A 26,650-nucleotide genomic window follows, 5' to 3' on the forward strand; every position below is an offset into this window, starting at 1 on the left:
TGAGACAATGCACCTACAGGACTGGGGAGAAAACGTGCTTCTTTACAGCTGTGACCTAATGACATAATTGCGCTTGGATTTGAATTTACAATTTTTAATTTGTATTCAAGGCCATTTACGCCCTCTAGTGGACAAGAGACATGTTGCATTCTCCTGCACCGTATACTGTTAGTAAGCCTCTACATTTTCTTTAGCAATAATCTGCTGTTTCAGGAAATATTCCCAAAAGCTGTGGTGTGGTGTGATGTTTTAGTTAGTTTAGCATATTACCTTCCTGGATTTGGTTTTCTTCTCACAAGCATCTGACAGCAGCTTCCTCTTGGTGTTTGCGGTGGCTTTGGCAAACAGATCCTCAAACTCGCTGGTGTTTATGTTCGGCTCCTCTAAAATGTTCCACAATGTGTTGTTACTGAGGGAATAAAAAAAAAAACCCATGATCTTACTTGAACCTGTGCTTCAATGTGTTATGCTTTATGCTGTAGGATTTGAAAAAGCAGTAATATTAGTGTGTGTATCAGGGTTTAAACAAGCATCAGCTTCCTGATATGAGGTTAGTAAATGCATTTGACTAAACCTGGATGTCACCTGATCACTGTCATTGCTCTAAAGTAAAAAGTTGGTCCCTCCCATAATATCTTAATACTCATCGATATTTATTTTAGGCAGCTAAAGTTTCATGTGATTTGACAATTCTTTGAATTCTCTCATTGGACATGTTGCTATTTGCTTGGTTATTGTCATTTGGCTGTAAACCTACTTGTTTTCCTGGATCTGGATTCTGTTCCAGTAAAGAGGCTTCATGGGTCGGGAGGGCTCCACTGCCAGTTTTCTGGGAGGTTTATGGAACATGAACCCCCCACCTGGAAGAGGAGGAGGTGGGGGAGGTGAGCCTGGAGGAGGTGGATGCAGCAGTAGAGGTGGTGGGTCATTTGATTCCTGAAAATGTACAGGTGGTGGTGACGGCAACCATGGTGCAGCTGATGGAGGAGGGGCATGGTTTATGTTGGTTGGTGTTGCTGTCTGAGGAGGAGCTGGTGGTGGTTCTGGTGTATGTAAAGAGGATCCAAGAGCTTGGGATGGAAGAGCAGATGGTGAAGAGAAGGACCTTGTATCATCCCTCTGACTGGCCAAGCTGAGGCCGATAGAAGCCAGGTCCAGCTTTTTGCAGGTCGGCTTCGGCTGCTGAGGACTGTTTGCTCGCCCTGCCCCCCCTCCGCTCTCAGAGGTCTTGACAAATGTCTCTCTGTCCGTTTGGATGCAAACGTTGCGGAAAGACTTGTGTAAAACATCATCTGCTGTTGACACACACACATCTCTGAGTTCCCCTCGTGGGTGGGTCCCACCCTGGTCGAGTTTGGCCTGCAGCTCAGCCAGAGTCGACTCCAGCCGAGCAACACATTCCTCCTTCTCCACCCTCTTTCTGGACAGTTTCTGGCCATAGTCCTCCTGAAATGATGTTAGGCTTTGACTGCGCTCTTTGTTATCATTAGGGATAGAACTACGCATCCGTTTTTCTGAAAATTATCTGTCAATTGTACCACTTTATCTTTTTAGGAAATTTCAAGTTGTCACTCAAATTTGAACTTAGATGGTAGCCAGATGTTTGCTTAGCATAAATACTACAAATGGGAAAGATCTAGCTTGGCACTGTTCATTTCTGAGCTTCACATTTGCTTTTCATCCTTCATACTAACCTGTAACCTTTCCAGCTCCTCTTTACATTCTCTCTTCAGCTGCAGAAGAGCGGCCTGGTGCTCTGAGAAGAAACCGAGTAATCTTACAACAACTTTGTTCTTTCTTTTACCAAAACAGATGTTTATTACAACTGAGTGCTTTCTTTAGCATGATGGGTACAGGATGTGTCTGAGTACAAGCCATAAATAAATTACAACAACTTTGAGATGCCAGAAAACTACAGGCCTGACTCATTTTGCACAACAAATCAAAATCATGCTTTACCGCTGCAGCAGCCTGAGGGCTGTTGGAGGGAATGCTGTAGTTCAGGACAGGCTGACAAAGTTTCAAGATGAGTCTTTGTCAGATGAGGGCAGTAGAGCCTCAAATGTCTGGCTCACGGGTTATAGCTTATTGGCCTCTTAGGAAAACAATTTAAATTAGCTGGGGAGTCATATGATATTTACACATCATATTTACACACAGTTGATGAATTCAATTTACTTTTAGCCTCCCTCTCTCTGTGTTCACCAGCTAGTTGTTAACTCTGGCTGAAGTGTATAGTTTTAGTTTAGAGCTGAAAACAGTTGCCAGCCTCTGCTAGAAACATATTTAGTGGCAGGCTGTAAAACTAAATGTTTTAAAATGCTTAAATGTTTTGGAGAGCTGAGGGGAACTGCAAAATCAGTCTGATACTAATGATACATCACATCCTCTTCGTAAATTTAGCCGTTGTTGGTGTAAATATAGTGATTATAGCAGCTTTAATGTCTGCTTTTGTATCCGCATGCATTGCTGTCTGCCACAGTTCAGTCAATGAGTGGCACCAAAGTTGAATGTTTTTAAAGTCTCCTTGAAATTACAAATCAATTTTTCAAATGAACTAACAGCTGTCAGCCCAGTGTGAATCTGGTAAATGCTTTCACATGCAGCAGGTGGAGCCTTACAGACTGTGGACACACAGGGTGGAGTTGCATTTACTTTAGCGGCGGAGTTTAATAACATCCACAACATGATATCACACAGCAAACACTCCTGCTCTCTGCTGCTTCATCTCAACCTGGCATTTGTTAGGAATGTTCAGGTCACAGTGTTTAGCATCATTTTGTCGGCTCGAGATCTGTGAGTCATTCAGTGCATTCATTTTAGCACAGTATTCTCCAATTTACATTTTTTAAAAACCCTAAACTTAATCCTGGAACTTTTTAATAGGTCCAAACACCTACTCAGCACCTTTTCCTGCTCGATTTTTCATAGATTTTGAGATTTTAAATTGTCTTTCAGTAGCCTGCTCTAAAATGGAGTATCACAAACTCCAGGTGTACAAACCTGGTTACATTCTATGGGTTTCTACATGCTTTTCAGCTGTGACTGATGTTGGTTGGACTTCTTACACATTGCACATAAAGTGTTGTTTAGGAGGTCAAATCAGTGTCAGCAAAACATGGCAGATCATATTTTTGTGGCAAATGTTCTAATTACACACATTAATTCCTCCATACCTGCTTCCGTATACTTCAGTCCAACTTTTTCCTCCTTGAGCGGAGGCCAGACAGTTTGCAGACGACCAGGAGTTCGTTCTTCTCCCTCTCCTGGGGGCGGTGCCTCAGACTACAAGCAAAGAGATTGACAACAGAGGCTTTTTAACCTTCAAACACTGCTCGACCATCTCTAGATATTTACATATTTATTGTTCTAAAGTAAATTTTTCTGAAAAAGACTCTGACTTGCTTTGTTCAAGAGAACTACTTTCCACAGAAAGAAGTAATTATTGTGTATTTTAATGAATCACTGTTTGATGTTTGATGCTCTCTTTTGCATACTTTGCCATCAGATGGGTCTTTCTTTTCTTGGTTCTTAATGGATGCTCGCTCAAAAAAAGCTCTTAAGCTATCCTTTTCTGTTCTGATCTTCTTCCTCACTGCCTCCAGTTCCTCCTTTTCTACTGATTCCTTCTTCAAAGGTCTTGGAGTGAAAAAAGCCTTGAAGGCATCAAATGCTGCCTCTGCACTGGACATGGCAGGTTTTGTAGGCTCAGATGAAACTTCTGTATTTTTTGCAGGCTCAGATGAAACTTCTGTATTTTTTGCAGGCTCAGATGAAACTTCTGCATTTTTTGCAGGCTCAGATGAAACTTCTGTATTTTTTGCAGGCTCAGATGAAACTTCTGCATTTTTTGTAGGCTCAGATGAAACTTCTGTGTTCTCTTTTTCAGCATTCTTAGTGTTTTCTTCTTGCTTCTCAGGGATCTCGTGGCTTTCTTCATTCTTCTCCTCTGTTTTAACATGTTCTCCCTCAGCCTCTGCCTCTTCCTTCGCTTCTTTTCCATCCGCTTTCTTTTCGCGACTCAGGAACTGGGTGATTTGATCCAGAAAGCTCCCTTGCACCTGCTTCTCGGTGAAAGAAGCCTTCTTTGCTCCCTGAGATGCAGGTTTGATCTGGGCCGCAGTGTCGTGCTCAGGCGTGACCGCCCCCTTCCTCAGGAGCCTCAGGCTACTGAAGAGGGCTGAGAGCTGGGTCTGCTTCTCCGTGGGGGAACCTGGGGAGAAGGTGGTTCTAGTGATGGAGGAACCACGTGGAGGGTTGTGGTCTAGGGCTGCAGATATTGGGGGGATGTTTGAAGTGGCTTTTGGGCTGAGGGGTTGTTTTTCTGGAAATGCATCTCTTTTCTCTTCGGCTTCTTTGTTGTCATCCTCTGCGCCTTTCCCCTCTTTCTTGTTTATCAAGCAGGAGGATCCATCAGAGTGCTCCTCAGCTCCCTCCACTGATGATTCAACCTTCTCTTCAGCAGCAGGCCATGTCTGAGTCATAGTTATCACTATGTGTTTAGTTTGCGATGGCCTACGTTTTACAGATTCATCAGGATGAAGAACTGTATGAGAAGTGGGTGTACTTTTGACAAAATCATCCTGGCAAAGTGCACTTTGAACATTTTCACTGGCTTTTTTTACATCCTGGCTGGCTTCTTCACTGTCATCCTGCTTGACATTGATGGGTGAGACACAATCTGTATTTGTGCAGTCGGCTGAAATGCGTTTTGGCTGCAGAGATTCATGGTTACAATCCTTCCTGTCCTCTGTCAAGTCTGAGTCATTGCCTTCTTCTATCACAGTTACTTGTCCCAGAGGGTTAGAGGATAAACTCTCTCCTTCATTTTTGAAAAGCTTTTCCCACATTGTGCTGTCTTACATCAGAAAAATACAGTCTATGGCATGCACAGATATTTCTAACCAGTTCCAGTAATATTCAGTTTCCTAGTGATTAAGGTCATCTTCACTTCTGAAAATCTGGCCTGTTTCCACTCCGGTTTGTTGAAAAGAAATAGATTTATCCTTTTACTGCTGCAAGAGCTCCTTCAGGTCTTATCAGAGAAATAACTTTCTAAACCTAAGACTGGAAGCGACATTCGGTCACTCAGGAGCCAGTAACAGGAGAAAAATCCTCAAAGTAATGGAGAAGTGATGGCTTCCAAGCCTGGGTTCATGGCTCTGCTGGTTGCAGTGACTCAACTAGTTAAAATGAGATCCAAGTCCCAGCTTAGCTTCCAAGTTCTACCTCCTTTTCCCTCTGGCTCTTCTACACCTGCGGGAAAAGTTAACCAAGCAGCATGCTGGATATCACCCCGCAGCTTGTCACAGTGTAACTGGAAGCAGCTCGTGTCTTCAGCCACTGTTTCTGACTACACCCTGACAGATGCATGAGCTGTAAGGCAAAGGAGGCCACCCAGATCAGATGGAAGGACACCACACCCAGAGCCATAGGAGGGTAAATACGCCTACCAGGGATTGCTTGTTTGGCCTGTAGAGTCACTGTGACGGGGAAGTCTCTCAGCTCCCCTGCAGGTGTTGAGCAACACTCAACTAATCTGGGTGACTTAGCGAGTCTAACCCCAGTTACACTGCATTGGTAACCAGCTCACATTAAATCTAACATACACTTCTGCTACACAGGTTTAACTGATTGTTTCAAAAATATTATGAACAAACCAACAAATCAATATATAAATCATCATCAAAACAAGGATAAAAAAAGAGCAAACAATTTAGGTAAATAAAAATCAGAAATATAACAAATATAACAAGACAGAAAAGACAATAAAGCAGTTTACCATGATATATTATAATACAACACTGTAAAGGTGAGATTAAAGATGGACCATGTGAAAACATGTTCCTCAGCAGACACACAAAGAAGAAAAAGCAAAAATAAATGCAAAAAAGTGTAAAAATGTAATATGTTGCATATGTACAAATAGACAAACCTCTCCCCTCCTGTGTGTGTGTGTGTGTGTGTGTTCCTGAATAAACAAAAAGTTTGACTCCACTTCCTCCCTCACTGGTTTGATGTTGCTCTTAGTTCTAAGGTTCCACCCTTGTTTGTTTTTAAGATGTTATTACAGCCTGCATTGTAAAGGACAGATCGTATCAGTGATAACGTTTTTACTGTGTAACAATTTGACAATTACTGTACTTTGAGACATGCTTGTACCCCACAGTGACATCTAACCTGACTACACAGGCTTACAAATACTAATAAAGTGCTTTTAGATCCCCAGTGCTGACCATCATGTCACTCTGTAAAAACAATTACAGTTCAGGTTGTTGGCCCAGTGTTTGTCAGTGCCTCTAGAGCAGGTAAGTCCTCAGGTTTGTTTCAGCAGAACAGTAGCTAGAATAGTTATTAAATAAATATTGTGGCGAGACGCAGACCAAACTTGCAGCTTCCCTAATTCATTTGCATAGCATCATTTATTTGGACAACATAGTAAACTATAACTAGGTAGGATTATTTGATCATGTTATGATACTGGTGAAAGCTGATAAACAGCAATATGGAATTTGTCTAACCCTGTTTAATTGCTTGCCCAGTAGTATTATTAGCATTGTTACCTGAAGAGAGCAGACAATCTTGTCTGTCCTCTGTCTCGCTGGTGCATCTGTCTGTCTCGGTGAGATTCTGTTGATTCATCCTCAGGTTTTTCTGAGTCATATTCTTCCTCTGATCATTATCTGTCCCACCAGAGGTTGTGGCAGGGGGCCCACCCCCCCCCCAAAGGGAGCAAAATGTCTTCAGCCAAGTTTGTTTCCTCTCTGTGCTTCTCACAGGCGTCCACTTCATGCCGATTAGTGAGGCTCAGAGGCACAGTGTTGGCTGGGCCCAGACCTGAACCTATTGGACCTTAATAGAAATGGAAGGATGGCGCACATGTTTTCAAAGCTGCTACATGCTCTTGGAGAAACATCCTGGATTGCAGATAATGATGGTGAGGGTACAGTTTTGCCACTGTCTGAATGGGAGGGTGATGGATTGTTTTGCCTCACTGAACAGTTAGATGTGAGGTGATAAGCATGTGGTGGTAGATTCAACGGCCTTGTTATTGATCCCATGAGGTTCTGCTCACAAAAACGCTTTCTGGCCTCAGAGAAGAGTTCTCTGTGTTTGCTCTCTCCATCCTCAGGGGCTGGTGTAGTAGACTCTGGCGTATGGCTTCATTTAAAGCCAAAAACTCTTCAAATATGTAACAAAAATGTCTTGTCCCTTTGTACCAGAATCCCCTGGTATGTAACTTAAAGGGAATTTTATAAAATAATCAGCTCACAGAAAAATCAAGAAACGCTTCTGACTTCAAAAACAATCATAAAAGAATAGGCTGCAGTTTATTAGATCACCTTTGTTGTTTTATTTTCAAACCAAACAACCCATCCACAAAGGATAAAAACACCTGAGATGGGGTTTGGAAGCCATAATTGTGTCTGTGTGTGTGAGAGTTGTTTTACAATGCCATATTTACTATGTTTTTTTTTTTAAACATAGTAATATCCAAGTTCTTTGGAAACATCAGCATATAAAATGCAAATTAACAGTCACATACATGTATTTATTATACATTCACTTACTTGTCACCGTTCCCTCCGTGCAACCAGAGGACAGAAGACAATACAGACACTGCAGTGATGGACAGGAGCATCGCCCATCCACTCCTGACTCCTATTGGCCGATCAGATGAAGATCACTACCGCTAATCCCCTGGGAACTGAGAGGAGCAGACAAACAGAAGGTAGGCCCAAAGTGTACTTACTGTAATCTTGTTGACATTGATCTTTAATTGAATAAATAAAAAATTGGCACCACAAATTGTCCCCTGTGTAACAAAAGTACTTTATCTCTTTGTAAGCTGTGTCAGTTAACCAGTATATTTCACAGGAGTAATTCTGCTAGGGAAGAATTTTGCCGTTGTTTTTCCTCCAAAGTAACAGCACTGTATTTAAACTTGCTTAATGGCTTAAACACTGTGAGACAGTTATGCACACACAGCCATGGATATTACTTAAATTGAAACCACAATTATATTATTATAAATACAAAAGAAAATGTAAAATTATTAATTACACTCCACACAAAATGCAATAATTTCCTTTTATGTATAGTGATTTGAAGTTACAGTAAATTACCATAATTACTCTAATAGAGCCAACACAGGTTATAAATTTAAACATGCACCAAAAAAGGAGTCATTGTAATGAACCAGTAAGTGTTTAAATCTGTAGGATGTTTAAATTAGAATATAAAGAGAGAGAGAGAGGGAGAGACATGAAGTTACAGCTCTAATGTGATGAAAAAGGCACTTAACCAAACAATAAATCTTGTTGTGCAGTTGATGTTAGAATTCTGCAAAGAAATTGATAGTACAGGACAAATATAGTTATGCAGGTGTCTGCAAATGTCCCTGACCAAATCTTTATGAAAAAGGTATAGATTTGTAATAAACCACAGCCCAGTTAAGTCATGTAAAGCGCCCTGAGATGATTGTCATTGTAAATTGGGGTTATACAAATAAATTGGAATTGAAGTGAACTGAACATACCAATACTTTCAAGGTGTTTTCAGCAGTTTAAAAAGTACGACGCACCTGACGGGCAAAGCATTCACAGTATAAAAATATAGACGAGATTAAAATGGAATGTAGTTACCCTGGGAGTTCCCTAAGTGACCACTAGGTGTCAGCAATGTCTTTATCAGCATACTGCCATGCAAGAATTCAAAGTAGATCCTTCCTGTAAAACTGTCCATATGCTTTTCACTTAATCAAAAAGGAGAAACGATACAGTTTGCAGGTTGCTAACATCATTTTAGATCATGCATATGCTTAAATCACCTGAGTCAGTATTTCTCGGCATCACACTTCGGTTGCTGTTGCTAATCCAAAATGACAACTATATTCACGCAGCTGCAGCCTCACTGACCCACCTCCTCCAGGAGTCAAAACAAACTGATTATTTATTGTGAAGCAAAATGATGCAGACTTTAGATACTATAAAGTGCCAGGTGTATAAATGTGTGTGCAGGCAGGTGGCAGAGCTGCGGGTGCAAACAGAGACACAGATCCATTCATAACTTTACACTGGAGCTCGGTGCCATTCCAGTCCAAGGAGTCCTTAAAACTGATGCAACTGGCAAAGACGTTTCACTGCAAACGTTTTAAAATGAGTAGGGTTTTAGCTGCTGATCAGCAGAGCAGCAGATGTCGTTATCATCATCATCACCAGGAGCTTGTCCTCTGATGCCCCGGCTCCGTGCGTCCGCTGGACCGCACTGCTGCTGCTGGCGTCGGGGCGCAGGGAGGAGGGGGAGGAGGAAGGGTGGATGTAGGGGTAGGTTGGTGGTGGTGGGGGCTGCCCTATATGGTTGTGGTTGAGCTCTATGCTAATATCGGTTTGAGAGGCACAGCATCGCGTTTCTGCCGGCAGTCAGTGGTGGCTTCCAGAGTCTGAGCAGGCTCCTTCACAGCCATGGCTGAGGGCGGAGAAGGGGAAGATGAGATCCAGTTCTTGAGAACTGTAAGTAAAGATCATTTCATCGGTGCAGGTTGAGCGGTTTCATAGAGTGCACTTCGGTCTCCAATCGCCAGTTAACGCTGTCGGAGGCAGCAGACTAAATAATCACCGATCTCAGCAAGATCACTGGGGGAAGTTATTTTAAATGCATCGTCCGCTGTTAAAATTAGCTCTGCTTCTGGATGAATGATGATGAATGTTGGAAGTTGCCGCAGGTTGCACGCTGCGCCCCCCAGACCAACACACACCTGTCGAGAGAACCAGTGTGGGGAATCTTAATGAGGCCCGTCTGCAGGTGCAAGGGCAGCATTGCTTTAACACTCTCCTGACGTTTCATAATGTAGTGCCACCTCTCTTTAACCGCCCTTCATCACTTTCTCATGTGTTTTTCACGGGAACGCCTTGTGCAAAACATTTCTCCCACTCTTTTACATAAACAATAGCAGCTGTTTGTTACTTTTTATGGATGTATTCCCTCCTCGAGGAGAGCTTCAGCAACTTGTGCCCACATGCAAACCATCCTCTGCGGTGACTATTTTAGTTGTTTGACGCAGATTGCTTACGATGTCCCTGCTCTTATGTGGCACAGTAGTCATCCTTGTAAATGATATGACAGCTTGTATGATGGTGTGGTGGGACTGTCGGTCGCGGTTGTATGACCGCGCAGATATTCTCATGAAGCCTTGTGGCTCAGGTGTTGCATGAAGAGCAATAAGACTCTGTTATGACTCAGGCACAGCAGGGATGTCTGTCTGCTTTTTTTTTTTTTAAACAAAGAGACAGATGTTTGCTTATTTTAATTTGTAAGCCTGTGTGGAAAGGTAAAATTAAGGATGTGTGCCCTTTGGTTTGAATTATAAATGTCTTATTGACACAACGTCTATTGTTATTAAACCCCTTGAACCATCTTTAGGCCCCTAGATGTGTCCGACTCCCATTATAAACAGCTTATCTTATAGCACTTTATTTTTATTGAGACTATTTGGTGGTTGAAATCTCTTGCAGACTAAATAAAGCATACAGTGGGATGTAGTGAGGACTGTACCGGGGATTTTGAATGTTTTATTTGACTATGTTTATGTTGTTACATGTTCTACAAACCACTCTGACTTCACAATATAAGTAGCTGTTCTAGAAACAATGCCGCTGTGATTTACAGTATTTTTTCAGACAGACTAGATTCTCTACCTTCCTGTGCATTATGAAAACCCGTTGCACTGAGTTGATGTATTGCAAAGTATTTTATATGTAAGCAGCGTTACCAAGAGTGACAAAAAATGTCAACAAACTCCTCTTAACTGTGACCGAGTCAGTGGTGGAAAGTAAGTAAGTGCATTTACTCAAGTACTGTACTTAAGTACAATTTTGAGGTATCTGTACTTGAGTATTTTGTTTTTGTCCTACTGCTTCCACCTCACTATATTTTAGAGGCAAATATTTTTACTCCACTACATTTATTTTTATAACTTTAGTTACTTTTCAGTTACTTGTTAGAGACAAAAAGGCCAAAATCAAAGCAGCAGAGAGTAAGATATCCTGATCTTTAGTTTGTGTAGTATGAGTCATGCCCCCAAAATCCTGGATGCTGCATTTTCCATAAAGCTTCATCATGAGATCCTTTGTTCTTGGTAAACGTCCCCATCATTCAAACTCTGCACAGCTAGCTTGTGCATGTAAACATGCTGATCTAGTTCTTCTAGGTCAGATTCTCTTAGTTGTGGATTGATGTCCTAACAACGGCGTATCCCTCCTCCATGGCTGTGATATCTGGTTAATCTAGAGTATACATAAGTCCTCAAAGCTTGGCTGGTTGCGGGGCCTTGTATTTAGCACCACCTATACTATTTATGATGCCGGTGATGTGCCGGCCACTCAGACTTGGCCACAATGCCATCCTGGTTATCTGAAAACAACAGTAGTTTAAGGGGGGGTTTCGCCTGAAGTCCACAGAGCCTTGTTATCAGACCTCAGTGGTGAGAGAAACAGGAAGTCCTCACTAATAGTTAATTAAAGACACTGCATTATGGAATAGACCTGTGTATATGTGCCATGTCCTCTGTAGAGGCAGGAGGAACATTGTTTGATTTTGTCTGCAGCTGCATTGTTTTTTTTTTGTTTTTTTTTAAAGATATTTATAGCTCAAAATGTGGATTAATTTGCAGTTGTGGGTTCTTTGATTAAGATTTGTTAAAAGGAATTCAATATGGTGAAAAGTGCAAAGTGTCCTGTTATTGGATATGATCAGGTGGTGACAGAGGTCCATACATTGTGACTCAGTTTCAGCACAGATGCAGTCTCACCTTGCTGTTGAAGTGTAACGTTGCGAAAGCTGGCAGCGATGACAGTATCCCTGTGAAAGAAAACAGCAATGAAATGCAACCAAGATGGGTGTAGAGTGAAGGCAGCAGTCCCTGCTGTAGCTCTGTAGTCCCACGCCAGCTTTCCCTCTGCTCTCATATAGGCAGATATACAATTTGTGTGGTCAGTTTTCCACTAGTATCATTGTAAACTACATATGAGCTGTATGGGAATGAGAGTAGCTACAGATAAGTGAAGTTGCTAATGGTTGGTTCAAGTTTTTTTTAACTTTGAACTTTTCCGACATATTGTACGAGGATTAACCTGTGAGCTCATTGTGACTTATGTTGAGCTACCTTCCAAACATTTAAAAGCCGGCGATCGAGACTTTCACTCTTGACTCGCAGCAGCTCCTCTGGGCTTATTTGGAGCTTATGTTGTTCTCGAAGCCTTCTGCATACCAAGCCAAGGACTCAGGGGGTTTAAATTTAGCCTTTTTAAAGATGATGCCACCGCAGCACATACATCTCTGCTCCCCTGGCACTAAACCGCACCAGGGACAGTGCTTCAACTGGGGCAGCACACCAGGGACACTTTAACACCATTTTTATAGGGATAAAGCACTTAGAGATCAAATGCTTGATACCACACAGCATTATATAGCATTTTCTGAAATGTAATACAGTAAGTCAAAGTAATGGACAGCGGCATTGAGCTTTCAGGTAGAACTAAGCTGACAAAACAAAGTTATGTGATACAGCTTGTTGTAGTGTGCTCAGTACTGATTGTGTGATTATATGGTTGGAATTTGTTCCCTACAGTGTTGATTTTTAAAAATATATATATATATATTTGAAAATTGTTTAAAACATTTTGCTGTTACTGTTGATCACATCCATAATTTAGTGGAGTCATAGATGACTTAATATTTCAAGGTAGTGAACTGTGGAAATTTGAAGTTGGGTGACTCGGTTTACAGAGAACACACTGGTATTTAAACCTTATCAAGACTAACTTGATATTTCCTGCCCCAGGTAACAAGATTCCCTCAAACAAAGTGAAAAGCATATTGTAAGATTTAAAAAAAAAAAGTCTTTGTGTTGTGATTATCTTGCTCTGTGAAATGGGATTTTATGGCCAGGTGTGTTGAACACACAAGGAATTCGACGTCGGTACAGTGGCTCTCAATGTGCATGTGCAATGTTTTTCCGTATTTTAATGAGTAAACGAGATAAGGCTTTACTTTATTTTCACTAGTTGATGCCCTTACAAAGTTGTGTTGTGTCTTACAGCTTTGGATGAACCTCCCTCAGTTTGATCTAAAGTGAACGGGCAGATTTTGCTCTATATTGACTGAGCGTGCTGTGATGTCAAAATGTCCTCTGGGATCACAGCGCGCTGACATCACAGTCTCATTCAGTCATCATTTACACAGTCTTGTCATAAAAGTGGCAGGACTCAGCATCATGGACTTGGTTTTGCTACTTTTTTGTTAGTGGAGATATGAGGAGTTTGACCCAAATAATAGATTATCAACCATCTAAGATGACATTTCTGATGCTGCATAAATACTTAATGCAGGATGAGCTCCTTTAGTGTGGCATTAAAAAAATATCATTTCATATGACCCCAAAGTCAACATGAAGTCAAAAAATTAAGTTAAACAGAACACAGTTTCTTCCAGAGAGAGGAGACAGTCATACAGTGTATTTCCACTGTTCTTTGGCTTCAACCTTGAATTGCTCTATGACAGAGGTGAGATGAGGCTCTTTGTCGTCTTAGTTGGCATGTAGCTGTCAGGTTTGTCTTCACCTTCTCAGGCAAACTGGAGGCATTATGTAAGTGTTCATTCACAAAATACAACATTTTAATGTGCAATGGCCTGTTTTTGTCATTTCACAGATGATAAGAATGTGAGATCTAATTAGCCAAAAAAGATCTAGATCAATATCCCATTTATATTATATTGTTTCAACAGGATATACTGTGCGGTATGTTGCTGTTGAGGTCCAGGCAGAATTAGTAAAAGAATCCCAGGGGAGCAGTCCAAATAATTAGCTTCATTAATCAGCTGAGGACTGGAAAAAGGTGCAGACAGTGAGGCCCTCAGGTCATCCAGTTCATTTTATTTAATGTCAACATGGCTCACTTTGTCAGGCTTTGGCCAATATGTGAATACTCTGTATGTGCATCACTACAGTAGCTAATTATCATATAATGCATTGTTGTTATAAAAATATCACCATTGTTGTTGTACGTGGACTGACGTGCACTGAGCATGAAAGGCTGTAGAACTGAAACTACTGAAGGGTGGTGCATGTGTTTGTCAAGGGCACTTCATAGTAATAATGAGCTAGGATCAAGCTCTCAGTCATGTCCACGTCTTAGAAATAATCCACAGTTTGAATGACTGATCCCATTAACATTATCTGAGAAGAAATACATGATTTTTATTAATCATTTTGCTTAGAATTCACTCTTTCATTTTTCAGTCAGCCCACCAACATCCTAGAAACATCAGTGCTGTGTGTCCATAGCCACAGCAGCCGCAGTCTACAGGGGACAACTTGTAGCTTGAGAGAAACTTTTTAAAGACCTTGTAGTGAGGGAAGTTAACCTTGTTACAAACTGCTACTGCTGCATCATGAAGCACTTAATGCTTTTTGAATTTATCTTATGTCACAGCATCTATTGACCCAAAGCTTTTCAGTCTATCTGAGGTGACCTCTGCAAAATCTGTCCTTAAGAAAAGAGCACTTGTCTTATCACATTGCCTTCTTCTGAGGATTGTATAGCATGAGAGGTAGTGTCATCTTAAGCTGGACACACACAGCACCAACATGTAGGGTTGGTCTGGGTCAGGAGCAGAGAGCTTACGTGGAGAAAAGAAAGTTGGTTTAAGGTGCATGTCTATATGCCACCTGACCTCAGCACTTCTCATTCAAGAAGGTAACACAAATCTAAGGCACTTTAATGCTTCTTTCATTTGCTGCTTTAAAGTCCCTTAGATTTGTGTTACCTGCTTATCTACTTTATATTTCACTTGTATTGTGTGGCACTCATGTGGAGGGCAAAGTAAGAATTTCATTGTGCAGGGAAACACGTTTCCTCACTTTGACTTCTCTTTTTCACTCCCCACCTCACAACCACAGAACTGCACATACGGTACACAATCCTCTCTATATCTTCACACCCCACTACACCTTGCCCGTGTCCCATCTATCTCATCAGGCAGGATGATGGACTTTAGAGAGGCTCCGGCTTCATCCTTGATCGGAGGCCTCCATTTCTCTGCTGAGGTGGGCTCTGTTATTTGAAACTGCTCTTAAGCAATATGCAAGAAAATCCAATTTGTTATAGGAACACGATATGCAGTAAATCTAGGAGGCTGTGATCCATGGCAGTGCAAAACGTGCTTGACTGGAGAGTTTTACTTCATTTTATTTATACAAGGCTGTGTGGTGCATTGTTCATTTTGACCTGTTGTCTCAGATATGCACACACACTTGCATATGCGCCTACGTGATCATAATGTCTGCATATGACTTGTGACAGTGGCAGCATATTAAATGCAACTTCACTGACAAATCTGTAAGTCCTGAGTGGCCTGCAGAGACAGTCACTGTTTGCACGTTTGTAGACTTATCTTTGAACTGCTATTTTATAAATATGTTAAGAAAGGTGCACGCATTTCCCCAAAACAGACTTCTAAAATGTGTTTCATGTAAGTATTCAGAGCCTTAAGTTAGTACTTTGTCAAAGTGTCTTTTGTAGTTTTTCTTGGGTAAGTCTCTACAAGCTTTGCACACCTGGATTTGGCAGTTCATCCCATCCTTTCTGTCAAATCATCTCCTGGTGAAGCTTGACCATTAGCCAGAAATACCGTGGGTCTTTGACTTGGGTCATTAACTCTCATTCAACCCATGGGATTATTTTTGCTTTCAGGGCATCTTGACTACTGAAATGGTACAATGTCAACTTGCTAAAGAGTCAGCTCCTCACTGCTCCTCTCTGTGTCTCTCCCTCTTTCTCGTTTACATCCTCATCTGTTTTTCTTTGGTCTCCAAGTTCTATTTTTTCACTGTCACTGCACATTGCCAGGTTCTCCATGGTCTGTAATCATTACTTCTCACTATTTCTCCAGTTTCCTAAGGCTTTACATGATTTTAAAATATTAACGCAAGGTTTAAACATAGGAATAGTAGATTAATTATTTATAGTCAGGTGTTCATGGTTAATGGATCATTCACGAATGCAAAAATTCTTCAGCCCTGTCCTGTGATCATTTCACAGCTTGGGATAAAATATTTTTTCTACATTTCTGAGGTACATGCTCAGAGAAAAAAAATCCTGTATCCCACAAACAAACATATTGGGCTTTGACTGCCACAGCCCTAATAGGCATCAACATCCCTTATCCAGCTTATCAGGTTGTAGATCTCACACCTCTGCAGTCTATCTACTAACATCTAACATGTAGCTCAACCTGTACTTAGCACCCTGACTGACATTTATGAGAAACATGACTCCTGAGCGGCCCTAGCAATTTAGACAGGTTACACACTAATACTGTGTGAACAAGCAGTCAAATCTGCTGAAATTGTTCTCATTCCATTTAGTTTTAAGCCCGTTCACTCCTTTCCCTGCTAAAAGCCTGCTTGTTGATCTGCACTGAGCATGTGTAAACCATGCATGCTAAAATAGCAGTACTGAGCGATTGAAAAAATTTCACCTTTTCTCAAGTTCACATTAGTGACAGTGCTGGGCAGGTTGTGGGAGTTTATCTGACACGCCGGAGCATCGAGAGTTCTCAAGTTTCGGCTGGTGGAGGCATCGGGCCACACACACACCAACACACCTGTCGCGGTCTGTCTGTTGAGGCTGGCTGCTTGGTGAACAGAGTAGAGGGAAAGAAAGAAAACGCGTGGGGAAACAGTGAGGGTTTATGAGGAGCAACGCCACTTCCAGCTGTGCCAATGGTTGTTTAAATAAAGAAAAAGAAAAAAACTCAGATTAGAGTGAAAAATGTTCTTTATTTGAATGGAGACATGTGGGACCTGCAGAACCCAGAGGGATATCAAGGGCTGATGAAGATGGGCGGGGCTGCGAGAAGCCAGGGTTAAGTTCCCTCTCTACACTTGGAAGCTGGGTAAAGCTGCCAGCCAACCCTAACTTACCTCCTCCTGCTGCAGGCCAGGGCCCTATACATAGTACCGGTGCTCCTCTATAGCTGTCCAACAGATGGTTGCGCTGCTGCCGAGAATCACTTTGCCTCATACTCACCAAATTTTCTTGCTTGGGATCAAGTTCAGAGGAAGACAGCAACCGGATGAATTCTTGAGGGAACGCCACTGTATTATCCGTTCGTGATATGAAACCCTCCCATAAACAGTGTCTCCTGTTGCTGTATTTATTTAGAACAACACTGGCATTAGAATCCATTCTGCTCTTTGTTTCACCGCTGCCAGTGGCAGACGTACTGAGCACCTTTGCTTAAGTAAAAGTAGCATTAGCACTGTGCAAAAATACTGTTACAAGTAAATGTCCTGCATTCAAAATGTTATTTTCAGCATGGTTGTTCATTTTGAGCTAATTCAAGTATACATACATATAGCACTCAGTTGGTAGTACTACAGTAAGTACACCTAGATAAAAATAATGCAGTCTGACCTTCCTGCCATATTATGCTGTTTATCACCTGTAGTTTTATAAAAGCTATGCTCCTGTATATACAGTAGTGTCAGGGCCTTCTGGTTTCATTAGGCCATAAGAATTTCAAACAGCTGAGAAGAAAGAGGTGTATTTACTTGATTTGAAGTCTTCCTGTCTGTAGCCTGAAAAGACAAGCAGCATCTCCTCCATCTCACACTGACCAGGAAAGCAGCAGCAGTGATTTTGATGCTTTCTGCTAACACCGTGTCCTCCCAGAAGCCCAGTGTCAAGCCGTGTGGCATTTAAAGCACTCGTTTACATCACCGTGACATTTAAACTGCATGCACTATGTTTCACTTCATCCATTAGATGTGCTTAAGTATGTATGTATGTATGTATTATGTATTTTTATTGCCCCATAACACAAACTGATCAAAACATAGTACATCTCGATCCATCTCAAAGATTTGAGAATCATATCCTTCAGCTGGATCTACTCTTGCTTCTGTAGGATGACGCTGAAAAAACTGCTTACTGTGTTACATACTGTGAAGATTTGAGTTGTTTTTTTGGTGGTTACCTAGTTACACAGTATAACTGCCATGTAAGATCGCCTTGGCTTAATTGCAGGGGTTACATAGTTTTGAGCAGTATCACAGTTGCTGATTTGTTCCAGCCTTCAGAAGATTTCACAAGAACAGCTTTATATTGTTTGGTTAATTAATTTAAAGTGTGTTATTACTGTGGAAGAAGGCAGCCCAGTCAGAGCTTTTTACTGTGAACACCGCCCACGTGTAGAAACCAGAAGGACAGAGGATCTAATCTGTTGTGCAACGCCAACACGTAATAGAGCATCTTGACTAACTATGAAACATGGATACTGACTTTAGTCCTCTTACAGTGTCTGTATGAATTTTGACATCTCCTGAAAGAACAGAAAAATACAGATGAGTGATAAATTAAAGGAATATTCTGAAAACTTAATGAATGCAGACATTAGCGTGGTTTGAAACACTTGTTCCCTTAGAGGGAGGAGGCACAGAAAATCGATACAGAGTTTTTCTGAACGATCACCTTTATCCTATGATGAAACAGTTCTCTCCTCTTCCAGGATGACAGTGCCCCCATCCACAGGACATGTGTGTGGGGGGGGGTCACTGAATGGTTTGATGAGTATGAAAATGAAAAATATCATATGCTATGGCCTCCACAGTCACCAAATCTGAACCCAGTCCCAGAAAATTCTTCTGGAAAACAACAAACAAACAAATACTGGGAAGGTTACTGTGGTCGAGCTCTGGAGCCAGGGATACCTGCAGAAAAGTACAAGGGGAGAGAGTGAGAGGACACACTACAGGAGAGACATGTAATGGTGCATATAAAAATAAAATGCAGAGGGGAGGGGAGCTTGGAGCATCATGGGAGGAGCCCCAGCCTAGCCAAGGGATCATGATACACCAAACCAAACCTATCCTAGAATGCACGTAACTTCATAGACACCACTTCATAGGCACAAATGAAGGCTATCCTGTTGACTAAAAACCACTAGTAAACACAATTTTCTCCTCATTTGTTAGATACAAGTGGTAGTGAATGGTTTCTAATGTAATCTGTATAATGGGGCACACTGTAAACCCCATTAAATTAGTTCCACACAGTCGTTTCATAGTACATTTTCTAATTTTGGGTCCAGAGAGCCATTGTTGTTGGGGTCTGTTTTATTGCCTCCTGAGTCTGTACAGCCTGTATCTGCACTGTATCTACTGACTACTGCTGTGAAGAAGGTGGGAGCCAGAACCATGACAACCATCAGCTCAGATTAGTGTGGGTCGTAAGATGGCAGGAGACGGTACACACCAAACACACACTACTAAATCAATATCTCCTTTTGTGTTGCCAAATACAGTCTGGCCATCTCCATCCTGACAGACACAGATGTTCATTTACTGGCTGCACTGAGCGAACTGAGTTCTTCCTCTCTGCCATAGAGATACCGAAGGCTGCGGTTTAGACACGACACTACTCTGTGCTTGTTTGGCCTCACTGCTTGTACTTTGTACTTTCTGTTTTCCTTTCAGCTCTTTGTTCTTATTTGACAGATATTTTCTTTCACTGTCGGTTTTCTGCTACATCCTTTTAGTTGCAATGTGCACTTTTTAATTAGTTCCACAACACTCTGAAGTTAGAATGTATTCTCCATCTTGTTATCCTGAGGCTGTGTGGGAGTTACTTCATTTTATCAGCTGCCACCCCATAACACAAAGTCTAAGCAATGATTTTATCTCTTTTATCTGAAATCTACAGCAAATTCTACTAGCAGCAGTGACCATCTGAGTGTCAGTATAAGTGGATTCCAAACTACAGAAGCATAGGGAGCAACAGGACAGATAAAATATATATGGTTTTTCTTTGTCATGCCTTGTTTATGTTGGATAGGTCACTGTCAAACATTTTTGGCTTTAACACTCCTCTGTCCTCTGGCAGGAAGACGAGGTGGTGCTCCAAAGTGTGGCCACCATCCAGAAGGAGCATCGCAAGTTCTGCCTGGCTGCCGAGGGACTTGGAAACCGCGTGTGTTACCTGGAATCCACATCTGAAGCGAAGGTCAGGATGGCACACAGCTTTGTTTACATGTAGGCTGCTGTAGCTGACAAGGAAGTCATAGTTTGGTATGAAATGCAGATTTCATTTGCTTTCTATCTATGAGATGAGCTCCAGTGGCCCATCATGTTCCAAATGTGTTCATTTGACCTGATTTCAAATTGAATGTTATCCCACACTATTAATTATAACATTGTTGGTGTTGGTTTAGATGGAGTCTAACAACAGAGTTGGAGCTGTGTTTAGTATCTTTGTTGTCATGTTTGTGTCTCATCTCAGACAAATTACATCTCCCAGTAATTGAATTCTTGAACGATTCCACTGGGACGTATCCTTAAACACTTCTCCTGCCTAGTATAGTATTGCATTCAAATAAGGTCTGCAGTCCCATTTTGTTTCTTGGCTTCCTCTCTTCCTGATGCTGTAAGTCAAAGAGACATGATTTCTTTCACTTAAACATTAAATCTGTTCATCCTCTCTTTCCTTTCTGCTCGCTTTTATTTAAATGAGCTATCCAATCAAATAATGGGGAAAGTATAGATTCTGCACAGACCCTGCTGTACAAGCTACAGTACAGCTAGCCGAATTAAAAAACACTCTCAAGATGGGTGGCTTGGTGGCGCTGATTACCCCCCCATCCCCACCAACAGTGTTCATAGAGTCAGTTAGAAGCACTTGTTTCTGCAGTGGTGCATCACAGTGGCTCATCACGGTGCCCTGGCCAATAGAAGAATTATAAATATGTTCAATATATCATCTTTGGGCCACTTTTATAGCTTTGTTGTTATAGGGGTGAAATTTTTTATTGTGACTGGATGATGTGGCTTTGCCTCTGATCTGCCTGCAGCACAACAGAGCTGTCAGTCAACGTGAAAATCATATGATCCCAACCATAAAACTCTCCAGATGCTTTTATGAGCTGTACATATTACCACAGCCTGATTTATTTCAGCCACGTATAAAATCTGAGGGTGTGAAGGCATGTTTCTGCTCACCCACCTGACACCCTTGTTTAATTGGAGGACGACACCTGCAGAGCCCTAAAGGCAATCCGCCACAGACTCCTCTCTCCTCTCAACTTGGTACTGGTGACAGTGCTTCAGGCCTCCTTCATGTGAAATGTGGCTGAGAGTTCAGGCTGTGGTTTGGCATGAGAGGAGGGGCTGTGATCTGCTGTCTCATTTCAGATGTTGACGCCTCATTTCCCATACTTTAATGAAATCTGGCTGCCTGCTGAAGCTGAGGAGAAACAGTTTAAATTCAGTGTTTATATCATTCCACACACAGTATGCATGATATGATATACACATTGTAAGCTTCTATTATGGTTGTGTCATCATTCTTCCTTGTGAAACCAATAAGTTATGCACAATACATTCAGACACTGAAGGCAACTCATCTCATGGTGCTGATGACCAGATTAGTCTGTGGAACACCTTGTGCAAAAACATAGTTGGGTTAATATATTGTTCTGTGTACATTTATAAGGCTGGTGAGGTTCCTTATAGCTTTTACTGTCAACATATCCCTTTAACAACACCATAAAGATTTTAAACTGTCTCACAGTACTTTCTTATTTGCCTCCAAATATACTGGTCCCTGTGAGGATTCCTTGTACTTCCTGTCTCAAGCTTTTATTTTGGTGCACTTCTGCCTTCACATGTGGTTTGGTTTTGGGTCCAGCTCTGTGACACAGAGGGAAAAGCCCCAGTATATCAGGCTTTGACTACACAAACAGTACTCGTTAGTAGGATCAGTTCATTGCTGGTTTTAATCTCTTCAAGAGATTTGTTGAAAACAAGGAAAGTTTGGAATATCACCAGACTAATCTTATAATACGACATAATTCATTCACTTCCACTTGTCGTTTCACCAAGAACACCAGGGAGTGATTAGGATTTACAACAGTAGATGACCTTAAGAAAATGGGTGAATTAATTTGATTTCACTTTATTTGATCTCTTTTGAACAGCCCGCAGATAGTCAAGGAACACTGTTTGATCCTTTAAAGGATCATTATACCAATTTTGCAGCTTTTATTGTTGTGCTTCCTGTAGAATATGGAAAAAATGAGGCTTTCTAAAGGTCACTGTGCTGAGTGGGGCTATAGTCACTGCTATACACAGATAAGGCAGAATGTTCGGTATGTCTGAACAACCCTGAAAGACATATGATAATTGGAAAGGTAGCACTGAATATTTATAAGAGGTGTACAGTAAGGGCTACAGCAGAAAGAGTAGAAGGTTATATGATGTCCACAGATGTAGCTACCTCATGTCATGTTGCATAGTCCTGAAGTGAATATTAAACTGAACCTGTCACAGGTTTTGGGGTGAGACAACCAGATTTTGGGACTGGAAGCCATTAAGAAAGTCCTTTTCAATGACATTTCTTGGATTTTGCATTACTGCAAACATCTTATCTGGGTGTAAATGCAATTAAATGAGGAATATCTGGATGGATAACATTTATGTACAGGCTCTTCCAGTTCTGTTATGGCACACAGGACTGGACACGTGTGCTGTTGGAGGCTCCCATGCATGTTTATGTTTAGTTACAGAGCAGCGCTATAGTCATTATCAGCCTGCAATACCCCCGTCTTCTTCCATTGCTCACATTTCTCACTTCATTGCAGAGGTCAGGAGTGAGCTGGCTGTGTTTCTGAGTCAGAGCAGGCACCAAATACCTTACATCACTCTTTGTCCTCTTCACTGTTGGGGAAATATCAATAGTGATGCATGTTTTGTGAAGGTAGATATTGTTATACAGCGGGACATATGTGCTTAATATTAAAGATGTATGAGGCTTGGAATATGAACCAACATGAGGGTTACTGGGGTGTGGCCAATTTATTTGTTTATGTGTTTTGGTTTACAAGTCATGTCAGCAGTGTAAGGCTAATCAACAGTGCCATCTAGCACATCACAAAGTAAATAAAATGTTCACACTGTGCAATTTGACTTTGCTTTTAATGGAGTCATTTACAAGCACCATGGTCATCGCTGAAGCTCCAAATGCAAAATATACTTTTTATTCTTCAGTATACTTTCTTTATAGCCTCTCTGACTGAACCTCATTTGTTTTTAAGTTTAGCTTTTTTAAAAATCACACCAGTAACATACAATTGTTGTGGACAATCTTTAATTACTGAATAAATTCTGATCATAAAATCATTAAACTGATTGAATCTTAACAGCAAGGACTGGAAGTTTACAGACAAAAACACAAAGAATTTGAGAGTGTTTCCCCAACATTAAAGAGGACAAACTTGTGTGCTGAGGTCTGTCCAAAGGACAAAGAGAGCCAAACAAACTTGTGTGCTGAGGTCTGTCCAAACAAATTATTGGTCGTGGCAGACGTGGGCTGCATACCCTGTGACAGCCTCTTCATAATCCCCCATCCACTCGTTAGCAACACACCAGCATTGCAAAGAAGTTGCAAGTCATCAGCACTATTCATGAGCATCACTCCGCACGGAACAGTTTGATTATTTCAGTTGGTCTCTTGTCTCGAATCAGGGACTGAAATTAATTCAGTAACCATCTACTGCTCTGGAAATTTAGTAAATATATGGCAATGCAGATTAAATGTTACATCAAATACAGACAGGTGGGACACTCCAAATGTTTATAGCGTGGTGTACCACAGTGTGTGTGTGTGTGTGTGTGTGTGTGTGTGTGTGTGTGTGTGTGTGTGTGTGTGTGATATCGACAGTTCGAGTCTGACTGCTGACATTTGTCACGGCCCCCCCTTCTCTATTTCTGTCTCCCTCATTACCTGTCTGAAAATAATAGCTAAAATAAAAAACATCCACGTGACAATGAAAGGAAAAACTAAATGTCTCAGTAAAGTGCTGGGCCTCCACATGCTGTGAGGACAGCATCAGTGTGCCTTAGCATTGAAGTCATTGAAGTCTGCTGGAGGATATTTCCTCACTTGGTGTTTGATGATGGTGGTGGAGAGCGCTGTTTAATGCGTCGCTCCCAAATCTCCCATAGGCGTTCAACTGGGCATACATAGCACACAGTATGATCCACATAATTTTCATACTCATCAATTTGTCACCCGTCTGTAAATGTGTTTGCATATATTAAAATCTATTAGCCCATTTTAAAGTCTCCATGATGTTTTTTTTATTTAAGCCTGTTCACTTTTAAGATGCATCAAGATAAATTGGTCCCTGCAGATTTCTGCTGAATACAAACCTGTGTAACATACTGTAAATATTACAAAGGCAGCCTGTGTCCTGCTTAAAGTAGATTGTCATTGACTCTTAAAATAATGTTTCTTTCCCTCTGCACTTTTGTCCTCCTCTCCATCCCCCTTCACTTTCTCCTTGTTTACTTCTTCCCTTCCTGTCCTTCCATCCCACAGTATGTTCCTCCAGACCTCTGTATCTGTAACTTTGTGTTGGAGCAGTCCCTGTCAGTGCGGGCCCTGCAGGAGATGTTGGCTAACACTGGGCAGAACAGTGAAGTGGTGAGTGCCTCCCTCTCCCACTGACACCCCACCTGTCTCTGGTTCACACACTCAAACACACTCAAATTGCACAGTGTAGACAAACATATCCATGCACACTTGCATGGGTGAATCAAACTCATACTCTTTCTGTGATCTTTATAGTTATATGTAATATGGCATAAAACCAATGTAACGCAGTATTCATCATACTGATATTTATTGAATATTCATGGGAAAAACCCTCAGAGAAGTCACAAGAGTAGAGTTTTGCTCTAAGCATCCAGCTTGTTTGTTAGTTTTGATTGGAAATACAGTATATTTTATTCCAAGTCAGTGACCTTTTCAGCCTTAACTATTTTATTATTATAATAGGTGTAATGGTTAAGTACTAACTAACAATGTACAGTACAGTATATAAATGGAAGAGTACAGCAACCAGAAACAGCCTCCCTTTAAGTAAAGCACTAAATGCTGGTGAATATTGCTTGTTTTGCACATGCTTCGAAACAACTATTTCTGACCTAACCGACTTTGATAAGGGATAATGTTAACCATCGATAAGCTAGATCAAACCTCAGTGACATTAGGAACAAGAAAAAACACCAGGAACTGTAATTGAATTCTAATTAGAAGCTCTCTTTTCATTCTCTAATGCTTTGTAAAACGTTCTTGTTTTGCAAAAAGAGATGAGAACGTTCTGATAGAAATCATCTGTGAGTGTTCTGCATTCACGGCCTCCTCTCTTCTTCCCCTGCACTATCTTGATTTGCGGTAAACAGTGTGAGCCCCTTCGTCCCGGCTCTGCTCTAGCTTGGTTTGCATATTTATTAGAACAGGTAAGGTATCACTGACGGAGTGTAGTGCCACAGGGGTGTCATCAGCAACGGAGAGGCATTCCGGTGGGCTACCTCTGTCAGATGCTCATACTTGTGCTGCTATGCTCTAACAGAGTCATTTCATGTGACATTTAATCTCATCACCCAGCACTTCAAGCTGTAGATCTAAGTGGAATCTATCAGATGGGATGATACTATATCATTCTTGTTTGGATGAAATGTTAAACCAGTAGTGTGTTTTGGGAAAAACAAAGAGAAAACAGTGCTTAATTCTCAAATAATCAAATGTGGAAACACAAGCCATCACATACAAGAAATTGCTTCTTAGTTATTGTGTTTTTTTTTCATCTCTGTTTCATGGTCAGTGTTGATTTTGAAAGCATTCCTCAATTGAGGGACTCTAGCCAATACACACCACTAGTATTCTTGGAACAGAGATGACAAAACTATGGTAGTATTAATCACTGTGCAGTACAGCTGTAGCAGTTAGAGAAACCCGAGCACTACACATCATTACGGTGCTATTTGAAAGATGAATTCACACAAAATCCCACAATGCTAATGCAAGATAGGCCAAACGTGTGCTGTGCTGGATGACTCTGACTGCTGCTGTGCTTTGATGCACAACATAGCCCTCTGGCACAGATGGTTCTCCAAGTGTAGATCGCTTGGGTCCTCACCACTGGAGAATCAGGCTGGCTTTGTTATTAGCCTAGGTAGCAGATTTGTTTTGTGCTCAACAGTGCAACATTGTTGGCTGGCCTTGTTTGGCAAGACAACGTGATGTTGGCTAGAATACAAACTCTCTTGTAGCTAGGCCAATAAATCACCCTCCTCTTCCTTTCCAGAGTAAAGGCCCATTTCTCTTTATTGTTGCTCTCAGATTGTGTGTAATTAACTGCCATGCATCCCAATAATGTATTATTTTCATTTGGATTTGTTTGTTACTAGAGTGCTGACCATGAAAAGTGGGTAGGTCTATCAGTTCATTCATCCATCATTTTGCCAGTGTGCATGGCCGAATGTGCTGACTGCCTAACGAAAGGGTTTGCCTTTCAACACTTTCACTTGAAGCAGTGCCCATTTCTTGATTGTCATAAAAGCTGCTTTTATAGCTTGTACAGCATTGTTTTTATTACATGCACTGCATTGTGCGGAGATGTTAAGCCAATGCTAAGCCGTTTTAATTTTTTTGCCTCGGCACACAGTATTATTGAGTAAACGAATGTTAAAAAACATTTATTTGTGTTTAGACTCCCTCAGAAGAGTAAATAAAGCTTTAACCCTTAGGAT

At 41.3% G+C, this 26,650-nt stretch overlaps 2 protein-coding genes across 2 annotated transcripts in view; one reads left to right on the forward strand and one right to left on the reverse strand.

The window, feature by feature from the left end:
• fmn1 (formin 1) overlaps window positions 1-4,484 on the reverse strand; it is an 11,566-nt gene extending 7,082 nt beyond the window's left edge. The window contains exons 1-5 of the mRNA XM_020603871.1: window positions 3,498-4,484; window positions 3,177-3,285; window positions 1,695-1,756; window positions 758-1,446; window positions 271-409 (exon numbers count right to left, since the gene is read on the reverse strand). Coding sequence (XP_020459527.1) covers window positions 271-409; window positions 758-1,446; window positions 1,695-1,756; window positions 3,177-3,285; window positions 3,498-4,484 — 1,986 coding nt within the window. The remainder of the gene's footprint in view (window positions 1-270; window positions 410-757; window positions 1,447-1,694; window positions 1,757-3,176; window positions 3,286-3,497) is intronic.
• A 4,888-nt stretch (window positions 4,485-9,372) lies between these two features.
• The window catches only part of ryr3 (ryanodine receptor 3), a 92,231-nt gene continuing 74,953 nt past the window's right edge, over window positions 9,373-26,650 (forward strand). The window contains 3 exon segments of the mRNA XM_020603886.1: window positions 9,373-9,512; window positions 19,944-20,063; window positions 24,435-24,539. Coding sequence (XP_020459542.1) covers window positions 9,465-9,512; window positions 19,944-20,063; window positions 24,435-24,539 — 273 coding nt within the window. The 5' untranslated portion in view covers window positions 9,373-9,464.

Source organism: Monopterus albus, unplaced genomic scaffold, assembly GCF_001952655.1.
Source record: "Monopterus albus unplaced genomic scaffold, M_albus_1.0 scaffold63.1, whole genome shotgun sequence".
Lineage (NCBI taxonomy): Eukaryota > Metazoa > Chordata > Actinopteri > Synbranchiformes > Synbranchidae > Monopterus > Monopterus albus.